The following is a 21,640-nucleotide window of genomic DNA, read 5'->3' as shown; positions in this document are numbered from 1 at the left end:
ATGTGTGTGTGTATAAATCATGTGCATTTTAGCTTATATCACTACCTCAAAATATGTATTCATTTAAATTCATCCTGCTGCACCATTATATTCTACCATGTTGCTGCTCAATATCTCTCTTTAGGACATTGTAAATATTTTAATTACTTTTTCACTTTTTGGTACTTTTTATGTGTACCCTTATTGCATGCTTTTTGTATTTACTTGTTGGTTTGTTCTTTGAATTTTTAGCGAGTCAAATCGGTTCTTCTCATCCTAAGCATTTCATTTTATTGTTAACCCTGTGTTAACCTTGCATATGACACTAAACACAACTTGAACTTTGGTGCACCATTGAGAGCCTGCTGACAAGCTGCATCACAGGGTGGTATGGGAAATGCAACTGTCAGAGCCAGAAAGCTCTACAGCATTTGAACCAGTGACCCTGACCCTTTTAGAGGATGTGGTCGGCCATATTAGACCATCAGGTTCTCCTCGTGACCTTGTCCCCCCTCGTCTTTTAAAAGAGGTGTTTTCCAGCATCAGACAGGTGATTCTTGCTGTTATCAATAGCAGTCTGTCCTCAGGTGTTGTCCCAATAAGTTTTAAACATGCTGTGGTGCAGCCCCTGCTTAAAAAGCCTAGCCTAGACCAAACTGTCTTGGCTAATTTTAGGCCCATCTCCAAGCTGCCTTTTATTTCAAAAATTTTAGAAAAAATTGTATATTCACAGGTCAAATGTTTTCTGGATGAGCACAATATCCTGGAGGTTTTTCAGTCTGGCTTCAAAACTCGTCACAGCACAGAATCAGCTCTAGTCAGAGTTTTTAATGATATTTTCATGGCTAATGATTCTGGTGAACATGTGGTTCTTGTCCTGCTCGACCTAACAGCTGCCTTTGATACCGTGGACCACAACATTTTAATATCACGCTTACAGCACCAAGTGGGTATTTGTGGTACTGCACTGAGCTGGTTTAGGTCCTATCTGGCAGACAGAACCATGTCTGTCAACATAGCTGGGTCTGAATCCTCCACTGCTCCTCTGTGTTTTGGGGTTCCACAGGGCTCTATTTTAGGTCCCCTGCTTTTCTCCCTTTACCTGCTTCCATTGGGATCAATCCTTAGAAAGCATGGGATCTTTTTTCATTGTTACGCTGACGACAGTCAGATCTATATGCCACTTAAAAAGAAAGATGCCCCCTCAATTAGGCCACTTCTGTTGTGTCTTGAAGACATCAAAGCCTGGATGTCTTTAAACTTCTTAAATTTCAATGAAAAGAAAACAGAAGTGATGGTGTTTGGTCCTAGTGGCTCTTGTGAACCTTGCCCTGTTGATCTGGGCCCTCTGGCACCACTTGTAAAGAAAACTATTTCTAACTTGGGTTTTAAAATGGACAGTGATTTTAAATTAGAGTCCCAGATTGGAGCGGTGGTCAAGACCAGTTTTTATCACCTCAGACAGCTGGCTAAGGTAAAGACCATCCTTACAAAACAGCAGCTGGAAACAGTAATCCATGCCTTCGTCACCTCTCGGCTGGATTACTGTAACGCTCTTTACCTTGGAGTCAGCCAGTGCTCCCTCAGACGTCTCCAGTTGGTCCAGAACGCTGCTGCTCGGCTTCTAACTGGAGTTCAAAAAAGGGAGCACATCACCCCCACTCTGGCTTCACTCCACTGGCTGCCTGTTAATTTTAGAGTTCATTTTAAGATTCTTTTATTTGTTTTTAAAAGTTTAAATGGTCTTGCTCCATCCTACCTCTCTGAGCTGCTTCACCCATACTCTCCTGCTCGGTGCCTCAGATCAGCTGATCAGCTGCTCCTGGAGGTGCCGAGGTCTAAGCGGAGGCTCAGAGGGGACAGAGCTTTTTCTGTTGCTGCTCCAAGACTGTGGAACGATCTCCCTCTTCCCATCAGACAAGCCCCTTCACTGTCCAGTTTTAAAACTCTTTTAAAAACACATTTTTACTCCCTGGCTTTTAGCACAGACTGAATTTGATCTGCACTGTTTTTATTACTTTTATTGATCTTAATGTTTTAACAACTGTTTTTATGTGTTTAAATGTTCTTGATTTTATATGTACAGCACTTTGTGGCAGCTGTGGTTGTTTTAAAGGGCTTTATAAATAAAGTATTATTATATTATTATTATTATTACAGAGGGTGGTGCAAACAGCAGAGGACATCACTGGTAGCAGCCTCCACACCATCCAGGACATCTACCACAGTTGATGTCTGCGTAAAGCACGCAGCATCATTAAGGACCACACCCACCCAGCACAAGGACTCTTCCCTCTACTAGCCTCAGACAGAGGATACAGGAGTCTGCCATCACTTACAATAAATAAATAAAGTGCTATGTGTTATCATCATTGTATGTTCCCATACAAAGACAAAATTGGTTCTCTGCATTTAACCCATCGCACCTGGGATACACCCAGGTGGAGCCGTGGGCAACTATGTAAGCTGCCCGGGGAGCAATTTGGGATTGGGTGTCCTGCTCAGAGACACCACGAGAAGTGCAATGACCGAGGATCGAACCCAAGACCTTCAGGTCCCAAGTCGGCTACCCTGCCCCTACACCATCTCAGCCCCTAAAAAGACTAAATGACAGCTATTATCCACAAGCTGTCAGATTACTCAACTTGATAACACTGAACAACTAGAAATAACTTTGCACCAAACCACGTCTGTGAGAACATATATGACTATTATTAGCTTGTGACAGCTAATACGTTTATTGCTGCTGCACTATGTGGCTGTATCATGAATGATACAGTATTCATGTATCTACCTTACCATCATAATTCAATCTCAGTGTCACTCACTATGCAATAACCTGTCACACAACCTGTGTAGTATATGTTAATGTGCAATTTATATCATGTGCATTTTAACTTATATTACTACCTGTGAAATATTTATTCTTACAAATTAATCCTGCTTGCACCATTATATTCTACCATGTTGTTGTACTATCTCTCTTTAGGATGTTGTTAATATTCTAATTACTTTTTCACTTTTTGGTACTTTATTTTTGTACCCTTATTGAATGCTTTAGTATTTCTTGTTTGTTTCTTTCTTTTATTTTTTTTAGCGAGTCAAATCAGTTCTTCTCATCCTGAGCATTTCATTGTACTGTTGACCTTGTGTTAACCTTGCATATGACAAATCAACACAACTTGAACTTAGTTTGTGATGTGAGGAAAGAATGCTACAGCGTTTGAAACAGAGAACAACTTTGTTAGCACTGAATGCTTTAATGTGAATCTTTGATGTAGAGACTTGACAACAGACTTCATGGAAGCAAACTGTCTGAATTCTTTAGTGTAACTATTATGGCCTGCTGCCACGGAAGGTGGGCAAGCATGTAACTGTCTACTTCTGTGTGTGTGCACATCTGTCTGAAACCAAAATATTTCATGAACCACTTTTTAACAAAACTTAAAAATAATCAGTGCATGTACATTTTATTTATTTTTTAATAATTTTCTGCCATTACATTTGGATATTTACCAGCATTTGTTTTTGTTTTGAGAAACAGGAAATCAGCTAATTCTTCAGACATAAAACTGCAGCTAAATCAATACTTGGTTGATTAAAAAGCAAACATAAGGTCTGACTCCTGTCCTGATGTGTCCAGCTCGTGTGTTAAGAATCTTGTTTTGTTCGTCTGTTTCTCGTGAATTCAGTTTATGTTTGATGAAGCATGTCTGATCAGGTCTGGGCGAGGACCCTGGGGAAATTTTGTTTACGATTTCTGTTGCCAAATTCAAGTTTCATAAACTTAGGATTTACATTTAAACAGTAAAAAACAAAATTCCACTGTAAAATCCTTAATGTTGCTCTTATCCAGCTGTAACCTCAGCATTATGATTCAAACATTTATAATCTTGCCCACCACCCAAGGCAAAGGCAGTTTTTACCCATGTCTGTGTTTCTTTGTTCGTAGTGTTAGCATAATATCTCATGAATCAGTAAATGAGGGCTAAAGAAGCTCTCAAAAAGTCATAATTGAATGAACATCAACAACTTATTATCACTTGAAGTCAACACAATCCAAGATGGCTGCCACAGCGTGACTATACACACATTCCTATAACTCAGTCTATTGTAGAGATGTTGACCTAATGTTGGTAGTAGCTGAGAGTCATTCACAACACACACTCCCAACTGCTTCTCATTGCACGAGATCTTGAAGTCAATCCTGTCTGTTAGCAAAATATTGTATAAACCAGTTGACAGATTTTAATTAAACTTTCAGAAAGTAATTTTGAGTGTACTTTTACAACTGATTACCTTTTTGGAGTCAATCCAGTTCAAGATGGCCACCACAGCTACTCAACATGAGCTAACACAAAAATGGCTTTAACTCAGTCAACTTTACAGATAGTGAGTTAAAATTTGACTTGGCAGTAGCTGAGAGTTATTCACAACACGTACACAGAGCGTGACATCTCCAGATGTCACATAATTCATTTTCAAGGTTTTACCTAAACGGCTCATTTCCGTCATCTCTCGGCTTGAGATGATCTTAATTTAACCCTCCTGCTTCCTTTACGTGAAGACGACACCTAAAGCTCAGTTTGAAAACTCTTCAGGGGACATTTTGACCCAAGGGCAGCAGGAGGGTTAAAACTCGAGCATGATACTGCGTCATATGAGTTTCATCATGAATGCAAGGCTTTTAATAAATAAATACCTCATGCATAAGTGCATGCATTTCATAGCAAAGCCTTTAAAATATGTTGAAATTGTGTAGCACTGTGAAAAAACTCACAATTTGTGGAGAGTTTTTTTTCACACCCATTCCACTGTAAAATGGCTCCAAATAGGAAGCTGATGACCACAGATACTGTATCAGTGACTGTGCTGGCTGGTGTGTTTTTAACATTTGTCAAAGGGTGGATTCATTTTTTCAGAAGATAAAACTCAGCTACGCCTTCTGCCATCTCAATTTACACCAACATTAGAGTTTTCATGGGCAACACGGTGGCGCAACTGGTAGAGCTGCTGCCTCTCAGCGAGCAGGTCCCTGGTTCAAACCCCGGTCCAGGGGCCTTTCTGGGTGGAGTTTGCATGTTCTCTCCGTGCATGCGTGGGTTTTCTCCAGGTACTCCGGTTTCCTCCCACAGACCAAAAACATGCATGTTAGGCTGATTGGTAACTCTAAATTGTCCTTAGGTGTGAGTGAGAGAGTGAATTGTTGTTTGTCTCTATGTGGCCCTGTGATGGACTTGCGATCCGTCCAGGGTGTACCCCGCCCCTCGCACAGTGATTGCTGGACATGGGCACCAGCGACCCCCGTGACCCAAAATGGAATAAGTGGGTAAAGAAAATGGATGGATGGATTAGAGTTTTCATGTACAATAAACCATTGTGTGTGTATCCTGATGCATGCTCAAGATTAACAAGGTTGAGTCACGTCCTCTGGACAGATTCTTCTTTGTTGAAACGTTTCGTCTTTACCTAAAAGTCTTCTTCAGTCTGAGGAGCTGCAACAAAATCAGTCTTATAAGCAGCAACTTCTCACAGTTGATCAACAAGTCTGCTGGGGACAGCTAAAACTAGTTGTTCACATGCTCAAGAAGGACCATCAGCCTAACAATGGATCATTAGCACACTGATGGCTGTTTACTGTTCACAGAGGGCTGAGTGATACTAGCAATAACAGCATTGTAAGAGGGGGACAATTGAACCCGGAGGCCTCCACCCCTGTTTAATGATGGACAATTTCTTTTCACAAAGATGGCCTCCTTTACTTCTCTCTCAAACCATCGTTCCTCTCTGTCCAGGATGTGAACATCTTCATCCCTGAAAGAGTGACCGCTGGCCTGGAGATGAATGTAGACGGCAGAGTCCTGGCCTGATGATGTTGCTCTTCTGTGCTGGGCCATCCTTTTGGCCAGTAGCTGTTTAGTTCCCCTGATGTATGACAGCCCTCCTGACACTGAACAGCAACATCCTGGACAGAGAGGAACGATGGTTTGAGAGAGGAGTAAAGGAGGCCATCTTTGTGAAAAGAAATCGTCCATCATTAAACAGGGGTGGAGGCCTCCGGATTCAACTGTCCCCTCTTACAATGCTGTGATTGCTAGTATCACTCAGCCCTCTGTGAATAGTAAACAGCCATCAGTGTGCTAATGACCCATTGTTAGGCTGATGGTCCTTCTTGAGCATGTGATCAGCTGGTTTTGGTTGTCAGCAGCAAACTGGTTGACCCACTCTGAGAAGGTGCTATTTAAGAGACTGAGCTGAATACAGCACCTCAGACTGAGGAAGTCTTTTGGATGAAACACGAAACGTTTCTACTTTTTTTGTTTTGTTTTGTTTGTTGAATGTCCAGAGGACCAGATTTAACTTTTTTTTGAATTTTTTTACCTGGATTATTGAGCATGCATCAGGATATTTTGAACAGCATACACAACATTACTCTGTTTGTGCCGGGGGACTGGATCTTTGAGATGAACCAGTCTTCGCCGTAATGTATTTTGGGGTTTAAAAGCCACTGGGGCGCTGTGTTTAAAAAAATAAATGTCTCAGTTTCTCTGAAATTCCCGCAACAAATGGAATGATCACTGGTCTGGGTCTGGGTTCCTCCTTTTCACCTGATGGCTGACTGGAGTCCTGTTTGGGTTTCTTCTCTTTTCAGGAAGGCCCAGTTAGGATATCCACATATAGAGTCTGTCTTGTGTGGGATTTCTCCTTCTGCCTGGCTCCTGAGCTAGTGGGGACGCTGTCTGCTCTGTGATACAGAGTCCTGATGACTCCTAACTTGTGCTCCAAAGGGTGATGGGAGTCAAACTGCAAATACTGGTCTGTGTGGGTGGGTTTGCGGTACACCTCAGTTTGCAAAAGTCCTCTATCAGAGACTGAGATCTCACAGTCCAAGAAAGCCAACCTGCCATTTTTTACATCTTGTCGTGTGAACATGATATATTTATCCACAGAGTTGATGTGGTCAGTAAAATGTTGGACTACCTGAGATTTAATTTTAACCCAGGTGTCATCAACATACCTGAACCAATGACTTGGTGGTGTCCCTGAAAAGGACGTCAAGGCTCTCTACAGCAGGGGTGTCAAACCCACTTACAAAAGGGGCCAAAATTAAAACCTCTTTCAAACTAAGAGCCAGTTTCAGAATCTACATTAACTCACGTTAGATACTCAGCATCTTCTCTTGGTTGCAGTTTCCTCAACAAGAGTTTGATTGGTCTCTTTTGATGTTCTCTGCTGTGCTTTCGACATCATAATCAAAGATTACTGAAAATATTCAAGAGATAGAAGTATTTGATGTTTCACATATCATCTTGGGGGCCAGATAAGTTGACATCGAGGGCCACATTTGGCCCCCGGGCCTTGAGTTTGACACATACGCTCTACAGGTTTTCAACATGCATACAACATACATTGTGTTTGTGGTGCTTTGTTTTTCATGTTAAATGTCATTCTACATTTATTATTGTTGTCTAACTGTCAAAGTCTCCTCTAAAAATTGTTTCCTTTACTGACAAGATAATTGTGAACCAGAAATATTTTATAGGTTTATAACATGTGTGTGTAATTTTGATTAATTTTGAAGAGGAAACACATCAATAGAATGTATCAAATTCACACAGGGTTCCCCTTTAAAATGTTTTAAGCTGTTTTATTGAATACATTTACATGTTTTAGACCAGCCAGAGAACAACAAAAAATATCTCCAGGCTTCATATCTCCCGTCTTTCAGATGTTGTGTTGTATGGATTCAATTTCATAGGAATATGCACAATATGCTAACATAAAGCCAACAGGTCTAAAGCAAGGACATAGAGACCCACTTCTGAACAGGAAGTTTCCATAAAGTTTGAGCTATATTCCTGTAGACACTGTGTTTACAGAAAATTATGTTTTAAGAGTTTCTTTTAAAAAGAACTACAAATCAGAAAAAACTAAACCTAGATCTTAAAAGGTCACTCTATAAATAATCTGAAAGTATGAAGATTATATATATTTTGTATTTTACAGAATGCTCTTTTTAAAAGTTGTCATGTGTATATAAACTGGGTGTCTTTGTGGTCATGAAAAGTAAAGAAAAATTCAGAGCTTGTGGTACTTTGTAGGTCTCGATTAGTAAGGTGAAATAATATTAATAGAGTATGGAAAACATATGTGCTTTCATACAAACTTAAGAAATGCCTTTCCTTTTATTCTCTGACTGCACCCATTTCATATTGTGCAAGGTGGCATGAAGCTGCATCTTTTCATACTGCTTATAACATTTAAAATCCATGATTAGTAGTACTCATGCCTTTAGTTTTGTGTTTTAGCCATCTTAGTTTTGAGTGAAAACACGTGAGTTTTCCCCCACGTGCATGATAATACATCACAATTTTAACCAGAAGTGTCATCCTTTTGTATCCATCTTTTGTGTGCTTTGTATTTTTGTGGTGTGAGAGCAAATTTACTGTAAATAAATGGGTCACTTTTGATGGAGAAGTACAAACAGACTTAGAAATCCGAATATTCTGGGTTTTAGAAGAACTTAAAAAATGGAAAATATGTAAGAATATTGTTCAAAGTATCTGTCTATATTAATACGCAATCTGAACAAATGACACAAGAACAGATGCTGCAAACCTCTGGCATCAAGTTAGCTACTTCCTCCGCGCATGCGCATATTAGGCAACAGACGGGCTACTAAACTGGTCAAACAGCGAGTGTAAAAATGGTAGGTAACCAAAATAAACACAAACCCAGACATTGGTTTTAGTGTCATGACGGCTTTATTTTCAGGACTGTTGTCACCTTTTTTAAGTGCATGATGTGGCGCGCTTTGTCAACTTTACTGAGATCAGTTATTTCTTTTCGTTGCTTTACAGGGAAGGTCAATTGATATTTTGAGAGCAGCTAGCATTAGCTACTCGTCCCTGTTTGGCAGTCTGGTAACTTCGGCTGCTAGCAGGTCAACCGCTGCACCTCGAAGACAGACACACACAGGGTTGTTTGAGTGAAACACCGGCTTATTAATAATAAAACTGACAGTCGTATCCCGACATTTCATTTAATAATAATTATGTCAGTCCTGTACCTTCAAGCTAACTCGGCTAACGTTAGCCAGCCAGCAGTAGACAAAGCTAACCTGTCTGATAGCTCAGTCAGGGATGTTAGAAAAGTACACAGTACAATTATTTGACTTCATGTGTCTTTAATATTATGAATCTGTAAAGTCGTCGGTGCTGTAGCTAGCAGCTCGTTGAACTCTTGAACTTTTATTCTCCGTGTTCAAGAAATGTTGCTGTTTAAAAGGGTCCAAAAGCTGCAACTGCTTCAAAACATGGCTTTGAGATTTACTTTTATATGTTCACCACGTCATTTGCACGTGTAGATGTCCAGTTAATTCATTTGGAGTTGGAAACGTAATGTAAAGTCAGCACAATTTTCCACAGCTAAGGTGCCTTCGTCAGGTTAAGTCCACCTTTATATTCCAATACTTGGAAAAAGAAACACTTTTTCTTTTCCATGCGTTCTTTAAAAATACTACGTTAAACTGCAACAGATTGTTATTGATGAATTAATGTCAGCAGCTATTTATTATGTAAGGTCTGTGTTTGGAAACCAGATTCATCTGTAGCTTAGAGTCATAATAAATCTAACCTAGTATTCACTTAAGTAATACCATTTGGTTGCTTCCTTGCATGCATAAGTTTGAAACTACCGTAAGACCTTACCGGATCTCTTGGCACTCAAAATCTGTCTGACATGACATGACTATCAGCATCAACAAATTTTAGCTGAATATCTGTATTACTGACTGAGTTATAGCCATTTTTGTGTTGGCTGTTGTACATAAGATGCTGCAGTCGTTTTGAACTACATTAACACCTTTCATGGCTTTGGGCGCTTATACTGTCTTTAGAGTCAAGTTGCTGCTTTTAAATGAATATATTACAGTCTAATGATGTCACTTGAATAGCTCTACATTGAATTTACCCACCGTGCCTTCATACAAAACTAATGCACCCATGTACACACATCAGTGTTAATATCATGTTATTGTTTAGAGTACGTCTACGTCATTTAATTTTATTTTTAGTTTTTATATTTCTAGGTATTTTGGTGGAGGGCTTGCATTACACTCCAGACTTTTTGCACCTCTGGGTTCTCGCAATAGCAGCTCATTTCCATACTCATGTTACCTCTTTGACTGTAGTTATCTAAGGGGCTCTCAGAGGTACAGCATGTGCTTTGAGTGTCATCCCTCTTCAGAAAAGCCCATGTTGCTTTTGGATAGGATATAATTACTCCCATCTTGCTTTGGCTCATTTTGTGTAATGTGTGTGTTGGTGTGACCCTTTGAAGTGTGGACTTCTGAGTGTCTTGTGTTTTCTGTTCATCCTTCCCATTGCCTGAATGCCTGTAGATGTTTATGTTTTGTTTTGTGTGTTTGTGTTGCTGTCTGTGTTTTCTGGGCTGATAGCTATGGTGTCTGACAGTCACTGTCCTAACTTTGCACAGCATAAGCTGAAGTCTTCGCAGAGGGACAAGGTACGGCAGTTCATGTCCTTTACACAGGCTGGGGAGAAGACAGCTGTGTACTGCCTCACACAGAATGACTGGAAACTAGAAGTTGCGACGGATAACTACTTTCAAAATCCAGAGCTTTACTGTAAAGAATCCATGAAAACATCAGTGGACCGGAAAAAGCTGGAACAACTTTACAATCGCTATAAAGGTAAGCACAATAAAATCAGATCCGGACCTTTAATTGTATAAATTGCATAACTTTTAGGTTGATCCCAAAATGTTTACCTGGAGTTATTGGCTGCACTTTGTTTATGAAGTGTAACTGATTTCTTTGTCTCTATAGATCCCCAGGATGAGAATAAGATTGGTATTGATGGGATCCAGCAGTTTTGTGACGACCTCTCGCTGGATCCAGCCAGCATCACCGTGCTGGTCGTTGCGTGGAAGTTTCACGCCGCCACTCAGTGCGAGTTCACTAAGAAGGAGTTTATGGATGGAATGACAGAGCTGGGGTGAGTGTTGAAATCAACAACTTGTGACAAACCTAAAGTGTTTCCACATGCTGCTTCTCTTAATGTAGCTCCAGGAAGGAATGGCTGGCTAATTATAGACTGACCCACACTCAGGATATTCTGTATAATTGTGCAATGACTTAAAGTTCACGCATCCAAGTCCGTTTTAGCCGGCTTGCATTTAGCATCAATGCGGTCGTGTTCCAGCTGGTTAGAGCATGTCTATGTGATTACTTTTTTATTTTGAGTACTACAGTGTATGTTGTTTTGCTTGTTTTGTCTCAGGTGTGACAGTCCAGAAAAACTGAAAGCCATTTTGCCAAGATTAGAGCAGGAGCTTAAAGACAGTGGGAAGTTCAAAGACTTCTACCAATTCACTTTTAACTTTGCCAAAAATCCTGGACAGAAAGGTCTCGGTAAGCAGAGGGAAACTAATAATGATGATTTGTTAGCAGATGATTTTGATTTATGGATACATGAAAAGAAATGTTCCTGCTTGTGTTGCAGATTTAGAGATGGCCGTAGCCTACTGGAACCTGGTTCTGTTGGGACGATTTAAGTTCCTCGATCTTTGGAATAGATTTCTTTTGGTGAGTCAGAAACACAGATTTTGAATTTAATAGATTTTCTGGTTATTGTTGTTGTCAGGCAGAAACGGTCCATCTGCAAAAACACAACTTTCAGGGAGTTAAAAAGCAGCCTTGTTCATTTGAAGATAAATAAGCTTTGTAATTACTTTGTATTTGTCTGCTTATATCATCAGATAATTGGACAGATAATTACAGGCCATTATGTTTTATAAATGTGTGGATTCTTGTGCAAAAACAAAACTGTTCTTATTTGAGCCAGCTTTGTTCTTAAGAAGTAAAGCAGCTCTTTTGTAAGCTCACTTGAAACAAATGGCATAAAGTTTCTGCCGTAAGCTCTTTTTGATACTTTTTATTTGCCAATCATCCACAAAACATTGATTTATACAAAAACATAAGAATAATGAAAGAAGCCAATACTTGCTTTTTGCCTAACAGCAATGCTTTACTCATAATAAGCAGTTCTTAAAGTTAAAGTAATCTTTGGCTTGATGTGAACTTATTTTAAAACTAATTTTAAATAAAGGTGCTAGTTATCTTTTCCCATTTTGTTATTTGTAAGTTACTTTAGATTGCAGCTGGATTGGTTGAAGTTTGAAGAGATTATCTGGACAAAAATGTTACTATTAGTACAGATAGTTGTGATTTATTCAGTGAAAGATGAACAACAAACTTCATTTATAGCTTTCTTTCTGTTGTTAATTTGGTTTACTCTTTACTAACTTTGTCAAATGTTTTATCAAGTTCTGTCAGGCATCTTGGGTTTGATTTATAAACTTTTTCTTTATAAGTGACAATTATTTATGTGTTTTTTTTGTAATTCTAAAGCGGAACCTGCAGCATACTTTTGTGGAGGAAAAAAAAGAAGCCATATGCTCAAAAACAAGATTAGTATGGAAACGCTTCTCTCAGCTTGTGTGTCTTTGGATAATCTGAGTAGAGTTAAAACTGGAATTAGGTTTAATAAAAGTAAAATGAAATAAAAATGCTTTGTTGAACTGCACAGAAAGACCCTTTTTTTATACACCCACTGAAAGGTGGACGTAGTCCCTGTACGTTCATAAACTTTTTTTCTTGTCTGGCCCATAATAACCACTGATCCACAACAAGTTAATCTAATGATATTTCATACACTTATGCATCATCACTAGACAAAGACACTTTTCATCACTCCAGCTCTTAGATCAAGGTCACAAATCAAGGTCAAAGGTTATACAAAGGGGCTTGTCTGGGCCATTGCTACAGATTGCTGTATTACTGTACAATAGTTTGTTGTTTGAACTTATAATGTGCCGTATGTTGTACTCCTGTTGACATAATGCAGCAATAGAAATAGTGTGAAGCTTAAGACTTTGTGCTTCCAGCTCATTTTGATATTTATTCATTCTCGTGTCGAAAACTCGTCATCAGTGCCCAGTGATTAATAAACCACACTTTTGGTTTGTGTCCCGGTGATATGGTGACAGAATAATTTACTTTACTACTATATCACACAGAAACATTCAGATAACGATGCTTCTAAAGTTTGTTGGTTACTATTAAGAAGTCTGATTTAAAAAAAATGAAATGTCAAAAAGGGGGAAAGATAAACAAACAAACAACAGACATCACAGTAGATGTAGCGAAGAGATCGAGAACAACGCTAAAGACAAAATTAAAGCAGAATACTAAAAACCTGAACAAGGATAAAAATCAGACTAGCTTTTTTCTTGGAGAAAGCTAAAAACAATATATGCTAATGTTTTTTTTTTTGTTGCATTTAAAATAAAACGTTTTTGCCTTGTTGAGAGTTTTATTGTGCTTCATTGTAGCAGTAAAATTGTTAATAATATAATTAGCTATCAAGTTGACAGCGTTTGCTGTTTGAACATCTAGAATTTGTCAGCAAACACGACAGCAATGTTTTTTGCTTATGGAGCAGGAAAAAATGGAAATTTCCTCTGATGTATCCAACGAGGAAAAACTGTAAAAGCCAAACTTTTCAATATTTATGCAAAACATTTCTATTCAAATTCAACGTATCATATTGGTACACACTGACTTTATTTAACCACGTCGGTTGTGTTTCAGACTAAATGTGAATAAATATTCTCATTTTAAAAACTTCTTGGTCAGTTTTTGTAACTAATGCCGTGGCGTATGAAGCTTACAGCCTTTTAAAAGACTCTCCAGGTTTTAAATGAACTCTACCTGTTATGAAGAGAAGTTCGGTCAAATATCAGTCCTGAATTATACCAGAAATGTGTTGGTGATACAGAGAGACTGTGGTCGAGGTGCAACTTGCTACAAGACATTTAACCAAATAGTTTTTTTAAATTGTTTTATTTAACCTTTATTTATACAGGTAGTCTCATTGAGTCATGAAGGCTCATTTTTTAGAGAGACCTGCAGATGGTGGGGGTTAAGGGCCTTGCTCAAGGGCCCAAATAGTAGAGTTTTGGGGTATGTAGTAATCCCTCGTTCATCGCGGGGGTTACGTTCCGGACACCCCCACATTATGTGAAAAACTGACGTAGAAACACTAAATTTATTTTAGTATTTTTTTTATTCCACACTTGGGTTCAGTTGACAGTTCTGAGTTGAAACCACAAAACAGTCCAGTCAACTAATAAATTTAAATCAACTAAACTGAAGCAAATGTTTATGCAGCAAGAGTTTATTAATCCAGAAAACATGTTTATTCACTCAACTTGAAATGTTAAGTTGAGTAGTGAACAGTAGCTGGTTCTGGTTCTACAGACCGACCCTGCAGTGACGAAGCCCACAATGTTCTAAACTCTTAAACCTACGTAATTTATCAACATGCATATATTTACTGCACAGTACTGCAACATTTTACTCACCAGCTCTGCAGAACACAGCAGCTCGGTTGCGGTCCGGCTTGGTTCCGATTCGGCAGACCTACCCTGTCGGTTCTGGTCTGGTTCTGGTCAGCTCTCTGCATCCACTGGAGACCGAAGTAATTATGAATAAGAACTGAACTTTTTCAGATTGGATCAAAACTTTCCCTCCATTTCAGCAGAAAGCAACGGCTAGGAACCGTTGGGACTTCTGGGAAATGTAGTCCTTTCAAGTGGCGATACAATGTAGGCTTATTGAGAGAAAACTACAAAATAGCGGTGCCTGTCCAAAGTATTTTTTCGTTAACTTTTTACTGTATTCCGTACTGTCCCATACACATGAGTAATATTAAAGTTGACAATAGTGTGTCATGTACAATCTCTTATTTTTTCATTTTTTCTTGTGTACAATCATTGAAAAACCGCAAAAGAGCGAGTCCGCAAAAGTTGAATCCCGAATTAGGGAGGGACTACTGTATTTGAGCCAGTAAACATAATTAGACACTTTGTGGATTAGAGAAACTCATGACAGTCATCTTGTCATTTCATCAGCTCAGATTAAGATTTGTTTTATCAACTCCAGGGCTGCAGGGGGAGTTCAAGGAGCGTGCCAGTCTGTTGATCTTTAGTCCTTCGGGACATGACAAAGTGGTTAAATAGAAGACAACTGAACAAGAGATGTCCGTTTGTCTTCTTTTTAAATACTTAGGATTAGAGCTCCCTGTTCGAAGAAGAGAGGTGTATCATTTGGGTTGGGATTATCAAGTGACTGATGCATCCGAGCTGCACCTCTGGCTGCATGTTCACCGGTTCGTTTTCTTTACAGGAACATCATAAACGATCCATCCCAAAGGATACATGGAACTTATTGTTGGACTTTGGTAACATGATTGCAGACGACATGTCAAACTATGACGAGGAAGGTAAGTCTGTCACACATCAGGTGTCTCTCTCCTTACGTCTCTGATCCGCTGACGGTAACGATGCTTGTTTTGTCCCCCCCGCAGGTGCGTGGCCCGTCCTTATAGATGATTTTGTGGAATTTGCTCGACCGATTGTTACAGGATCAAAACGTAAAACTCTCTAAATCTAATCCAAACTCTGGAACACCGGAACATTGTTTCTTTTACAGCGACTTCATAGTTTTTTTTTGGTCTTGTTGTTTTTTTTTTGTTTCTTTGTTTTTGTTTTTTAAGACTTGTACAATACAAAAAAGTGAAAACTGTAGACTTCAGAGAGAAATCAAGCACTTGAAACTGTCAGGAGTCCGTGGTTCAGGGAGCTGGGGTGGAACCTGCGAGAACAACTGGCCACGTTTGCTGTCCTCTTGAGTCTGAGGCATCGTATGGACATTGCCAGATTCTCGGTACCCTGGACGCCCACCCCTCACCCCTGCGCTCTGCTCCAGGAGGAGCACAAAGAGGACGCGGCTCTGAGAGGAGGTTCACCCGCTGCGTCTGCTCCCAACGGACTGGACAGAGGAAAGCTGTGTTTTAAGATTCTTCCTAGTCATCTTTGAATATTCGAAGCTCTGAGTGACTGTGCAAACATCCCATGTCTTACTCCAACCTCGGGACCGAGTGCTCACGACACCAGCACCAACAGAACTGTTGCAGTTTTTAACTGTACATACTGTATCTAAATGGGACGGTTTACAAAGAGAGCTATAAGAAGAATAATATAAATATGATCCGTTTATAAATGCAAAAGATGATTGTTTTATGTACAGTAAATGCTAAGCTCTCTAACGGGATGCCTCAATATCGTGGAAGATGCGCTGTTGGTTTAATCGTTTGGTGGAATTGTGAGCATCTCATCAAAAGCATGTTAAAACTCGTTTTACGTCACCTCAGACTGGTTTAGAAATAAATTGTCACTAAAAGGCCGTGCTTTAATTTAGCTAATCAGTATTGATTTGTGTACTCATTTGTCTGAATAATCTCAGTTAGGAGTGGCTGTAAATGTAATATAGTTACGTCTTTTCCACTCTTTCTTTAAAAAAAAACTTTTATTTTTTTTATTCAGGTAATTGAGGATTTGTTTCCCCACACACACACAAGTGAAAGCATTTAATTCCACTTTAAATTAAGAGATGACCAACTTTTGGGATTGCATGGCACACGTACGTGTATGTTCCGCGGCGAGGAGTCGACACAGTTCAGTCGGGACACTGGGGGGGCGATAACAGGACGACAGAGGAAGCCTTAAGATTAAAAACCTGTCTAACATTCACGCTCCTGTTCCACCCCGTCTGCTCAGTGTTTCTGAAGGAAGTGAACGTCAGACTTTTACTGTTCATCATGTAAGTAGCATAAGTATATCGCTCATCAAAGAAAGGTGAATAAAGCATGAGTTTTTCCATAATTGTTTATTTATCTTGTTTGTTGGCAACACTAAATGTCCCGATGCTAAACAGGATTTTTTTTTAAATAGCTGAAAGTATTTTTCTTTAGCCAGAAATGATCTTGAAGTTGATTTTGTGCCATTAATTTACCTTCTTTATTTGTTTTTGATGAAGTTACTGGATGGCTTTATTTTATTCTAAAATATTAGGTTTACTAGTTATTAACTGAAAATCTGTTTAGACAACTTGCTGCACTAAAGTGCAAAAATATATTCCTCAATGTTTTGTACACATTCTTTGTGTCTCCTTATGGAACAAATCATGCTGAGGTTTTTTTTTGTTTGTTTGTTTGTTTTGTTTGTTTTAAAGAATTCTTACTAATGAGCAAATTGTTCTCCATGTTTATTGACCATATTTCATAATTTTATTGCCAATGTTCATAACATTGAGTTTAGGTGATGGTCTGCTGTAGAGCTGCACAAAATATCCAAAATATATCCATACCTGAAAGGATTTCAATAAAATTGAGCCATGAACATATTAAAAATATTAATTTTCCCAACAGATAATCCATTAAAAGTGGCAGCACATGGAGAGTTTTGTGACTATTGTAACAAAACGTAAAAACAAATTGCATGTTTTCCTAGAATTGTGCAGCTTGAGTAGAGATATGAACAGTTATTATCTTACCTGTTGCAGACAGCGGTTCGGATGACCTCAGTTTGGAGAACTGAAGCCTGAAGAGCCGACGGTTCATTTGAGAGAGGCCGAAACTAAAGTGAATTTCTGCCTTCTAACAACTCCATTCCAAAAATGTTCATAAGATTCATATAAAGGTTGCTTCATAAACATTTACGTCACTGTCAGTTTCTCAGTTCATGATGTTATTTACAAGAACAGATCACAATAAGTAATGTGAAGTTATAGTGTGAAGATTTGTGTGAGAAGAAAAAGTTAAAAGTATTTGATCCTTAAGTTTAAAAAAATATATTTAGAAGTTGTCTAAACAGGTTAGAGATGTTTTTCAGTCTTTTGTTTATCATAAACAATAATTTAAAGATGCTAAAGTATTTTACACTCCGTATTTTGTGTGTTTTCTTTGTATTACAGTAGTCCCTCGTTATTTCGCGTTTTGTTTATCGCGGACACGCTCTATTGCGCTTTTTCAAAATGAAATTGGACATGACACACAATTTGCTGATTGATGGATGAGCTGCACGATCGACATGAAATTTTTATTTAAAATAAATTATTTTAAATTATTTAGCACCTGCTGCACCTTTGTGCTGCCCACACTGCAGGATAAACTTCCTGCTGCAGCTGATCAGCTGACCTCCATGCAGAGTGGATAAGTGGGTGTGGCCAAGAGCACTTGCTGGTGGCAAAGAGCAGAGGAGGCAGGGAGCTGAAATCAGGACATTCTGTGCTCTTAGAGTTTAGAAACATTGTTTAGAATATTGCAAGAGTGTGGGAAGGGTTTAAAACTCATATATATATGTATATATATATATATATATATATATACAAATACTAAAACTTCTACTTGTACTAATATTCGTACTTCGTGGTTTTTCACTTATAGCAGGGCTTCAGGGTACGGATCCCCCGCAATAACCGAAGGACTACTGTATTTTTAGCTGATTGTAATAATTTGCAAATGTTTACATTTGATACAACTTCCTGTTTAATGTGTGGCTCCATTATTCCTGCTGACCAAAAAAAAAAAACAGTTCAAGTTAAACTGTATACAGAGCAGGGATATCATCTGACATTTTGATTAGAAAAATGCAGTTTTATGTATTTTTTTTATAAGCTTTGACTCCAGATTCCAGGTGTCTGTTGTCAAATCTGTTCTTGGAAAGTATTTCAACATTTTGAAGGGATTAGAAAACATCCATTTCTGAACTTTAAATTAATTCCTAATGTAGGTCCAGTTCTGCTATAGCCCTTGAAATGCTCTGATATTTGAAGCTTCTGCTTCTCTTCCTCCAATTGTTTTGTGTGCAAATAAAGCCTGCACCTGTGGATGGTACCTGTCCAGCTGGCTCCGCCCACCTCTGTAAGGTGAGACTAAACCTGGGGCAGCTTTTGTTATTTACCCTCACAGCCGCCTGCTCCTCTTCAGCCAGCTGAGATGGAATAACCTTGTTGCGGCGGCACAAAATGGAGAACGATGTGAAAGGTGGCACTGAAGCGAGTCCAAACGACAGCCAAAGGTAAACTGAATATTTCTTTGATCTCTGTGTTTTAAAAGAAATACTTTCTGTTTTTTGGTTCTCTTGTTCAGGTGACCTTTTATTTGCATCAGCTTCCCTTCTCGTCAGCTCACTGTGTTTGTTTTACAGTGTCTATTTGCAAATCTCATTAAAAGGCTTCACTATTTATGGAAAAATACAAACACATCTGTGAATTTCACACGCATTATTCGTCCGACGTAATTCGACGCCGAGCTCTTCATTCAGCCTGGGCATTTGATCACCTTGACACAGGAGCAGCAGCAGTGGAGGAGGCTGTACGGCTCAGCTTTATGCATTTATTTGGGGAGGGTTATGTTTTACAGGATTGATCCCTACGGCTTCGAGAGGCGAGATGATTTCGAGCCTTACAAAGAGATGATGAACGAGTACGTGGCCGTCCTCAACAGAAGGTCAAAGAGATGGTCCAAACTCCTTCAAGACAAGCCCACTGTTGAGAAGAACATCACAGGTGCAGATCAACACACACGCTGAATTTATAGCTGCTGCTCTGAGACGGTGTGCGATCTGTTCGAATCTGTTCTCACAGTGAAGAGATACGTGCGTAAAGGCGTGCCCAACGAGCACCGTGCCAAGATCTGGATGGCAGCGAGTGGTGCTCAGGAACAACTGGAGGCTAAACCTGGTTATTACCAATCTCTGCTGGAGATGGAGCATGACGCCAAGCTGAAGGAAACCATCCACACAGGTGGGACCAAAGTTCAATTCAGCATCAACATTCCTACTTTCTATTACACCTCCAACCCTGTGGTATTTCCTTTATTTGTGGCAGACATGCATCGAACCTTCCCTGACAACATCCTCTTTAAGAGTCGAGCAGAGGAGGGCCTGCAGAAGGCTCTGTACAACGTGCTGCTGGCATATGGACACCACAACCAGACCGTGGGCTACTGTCAGGTGGAGCAAATACTTCATTCTCCTCTCACTTCTCTCCATGTCTGATCAGCAGCAACTTCCCTTAATGAAGCGAACATAAATGAAGCTGTGACTGAAGTGCTCAGATTCAGCTTTAATTCCAGCAAAGAGTAGTTGAACCGTTTGGAACTGCAAACAAGATGTTGCCTTTGTTCAAAGAAATATAAATATACTTTAAATACGTCTTTAGGTGTTGACTTTTGAGCTTGCCGTCAATCGGATAAGGGTGGACTGCTCCCCAGGTTGTGAGATTCTTCCTCAAGAGGAGGAGTATGTTCAGGTTTTGTTCATGAATCACGAGTGCGGGAAGAATGGAGCGCGAGATGACAGACGCATCAGTGCAGCGTCCGCAGTATTGCCTCTGTGCCGGTCCGTTGTGGTGAAGACGGAGCTGAGCTGTAAGATGGAGCTCTCTGTTGACCGGTCAGTCTATGTTCCTACCCTCGCGTATGGTAAGGATGCTCCTCAGGGAAGTTTTCCAGGCATGTCAGACTGGGAGGAGACCCTGGTAATGACCCTGGATGTCTCTTGGCTGGCCTGGGAACATCTTGGTATCTGCACAGAAGAGCTGGATGATGTGGCATGGCATGGCATGGCATGGATGTTGATTTTTGTCCAGTCATATACCTGTTAATACCTCAAAGATGTTTAAAGGACTGTGAAGTGGCCCCCTGCAGTCTGAACACACCATTTCTGCCAGAATAACTAAATAATGGAAAATCAACAGAGATGTAAAGGTTTACTTAAAAAGAAGAGAAAATAAACTTTTTCAGAAACCACTATGAAATTTTTAAGATTAATTTGGCAGCAATCCACTCTGGGCTTGCCCCGCTCAGCCAGACATTAATTATTATTTTCATCATTTGAAGTGGTCCAAAGAAAGATCTGCGACAAACAAGATACTGGTAATAATGGACTTTTCTTGCAGCGTCCAGCTTCTACTTTAGTTTTGTCTTCAGGAAGTGAAACATGCGTTCAAGATAGATTGTTGTCAGGTGATTTCCAGGTTAAAGTCTTGATTTGATTCTGTTTTGGGTCAAAACATATATATATTATTACTGGTAAAGGCCTAACATTTTTTGAAGGAATACATATCACCTTTTGTCTTTTTGTGCCAGAGTGACAACAAGACAAAGTTACAGAGTTTTGGTCAATCCTTGTAAATATCATGATGCGTGATCTCGTTCCAAATCATAAGATGTTTCGTGATGCTCATCAAAGGTTCAAACAAAGATGATGCACAATCTGTTAGCGCTCAGAGTAAGTTGTGAACAACTCTCAGCTACTACCACACCTAATATCTGTCAAACTGATCAAGAAAGATCAATTATTTGGTTGTTTAGCTGAAGTGACCGTCTTACACACCATAGTTTCTCAGCTCCCTTTTCTTGGCCGTTGTCTTTCCAGCAACTTAAAATTAGAATTATTTGTTTTTGTTTCATATTAAATTGTCTAAATAAAAAACGTACGCACAGAACTTTATGTCACTTTAACAAGTTTGTTGTTGGGACAGAATAATTTCTACCTTGTTTTGTTCTCTTTGATTGTGTTTGTTAAACTCGGCAATCCAAGTTATTCATTTTATTTTTATTGTTTTTATTTTTCAGGGAATGAACTTCATTGCAGGTTATCTCATGATCATCACCAAAGATGAAGAGCAATCCTTCTGGCTCATGGATGCACTTTTAGGTCGAATACTCCC

At 39.3% G+C, this 21,640-nt stretch overlaps 2 protein-coding genes across 2 annotated transcripts in view; both read left to right on the top strand.

Annotated features, from left to right (window-relative positions):
* Nucleotides 1–8,641: 8,641 nt before the first annotated feature.
* Nucleotides 8,642–16,788, top strand: dcun1d2a (DCN1, defective in cullin neddylation 1, domain containing 2a). The gene is made up of 7 exons (XM_037686532.1): nucleotides 8,642–8,689; nucleotides 10,477–10,693; nucleotides 10,829–10,997; nucleotides 11,283–11,413; nucleotides 11,505–11,587; nucleotides 15,251–15,347; nucleotides 15,432–16,788. Exons 1-7 carry the CDS (start codon nucleotides 8,687–8,689, stop codon nucleotides 15,509–15,511), a joined length of 780 nt encoding a protein of 259 aa, XP_037542460.1. The 5' UTR covers nucleotides 8,642–8,686; the 3' UTR covers nucleotides 15,512–16,788.
* Nucleotides 16,789–18,794: 2,006 nt separating this feature from the next.
* The window catches only part of LOC119418898 (growth hormone-regulated TBC protein 1-A-like), a 10,038-nt gene continuing 7,192 nt past the window's right edge, over nucleotides 18,795–21,640 (top strand). The window contains exons 1-6 of the mRNA XM_037686191.1: nucleotides 18,795–18,827; nucleotides 18,951–18,995; nucleotides 19,327–19,474; nucleotides 19,553–19,711; nucleotides 19,796–19,920; nucleotides 21,546–21,639. Coding sequence (XP_037542119.1) covers nucleotides 18,795–18,827; nucleotides 18,951–18,995; nucleotides 19,327–19,474; nucleotides 19,553–19,711; nucleotides 19,796–19,920; nucleotides 21,546–21,639 — 604 coding nt within the window. The remainder of the gene's footprint in view (nucleotides 18,828–18,950; nucleotides 18,996–19,326; nucleotides 19,475–19,552; nucleotides 19,712–19,795; nucleotides 19,921–21,545; nucleotide 21,640) is intronic.

Source organism: Nematolebias whitei, chromosome 13 (genome assembly GCF_014905685.2).
Source record: "Nematolebias whitei isolate Nwh7 chromosome 13, NemWhi1, whole genome shotgun sequence".
NCBI classification, from domain to species: Eukaryota; Metazoa; Chordata; class Actinopteri; order Cyprinodontiformes; family Rivulidae; genus Nematolebias; species Nematolebias whitei.
This window is presented reverse-complemented; position numbering and strand designations above follow the sequence as displayed.

Excerpts from the sequence above, each read along its gene's own strand:
- dcun1d2a (XM_037686532.1), top strand. Across the intron at positions 10,998-11,282 it reads GATGGAATGACAGAGCTGGG|GTGTGACAGTCCAGAAAAAC; the intron begins GTGAGTGTTGAA and ends GTTTTGTCTCAG. Across the intron at positions 11,588-15,250 it reads TTTGGAATAGATTTCTTTTG|GAACATCATAAACGATCCAT; the intron begins GTGAGTCAGAAA and ends TTTTCTTTACAG.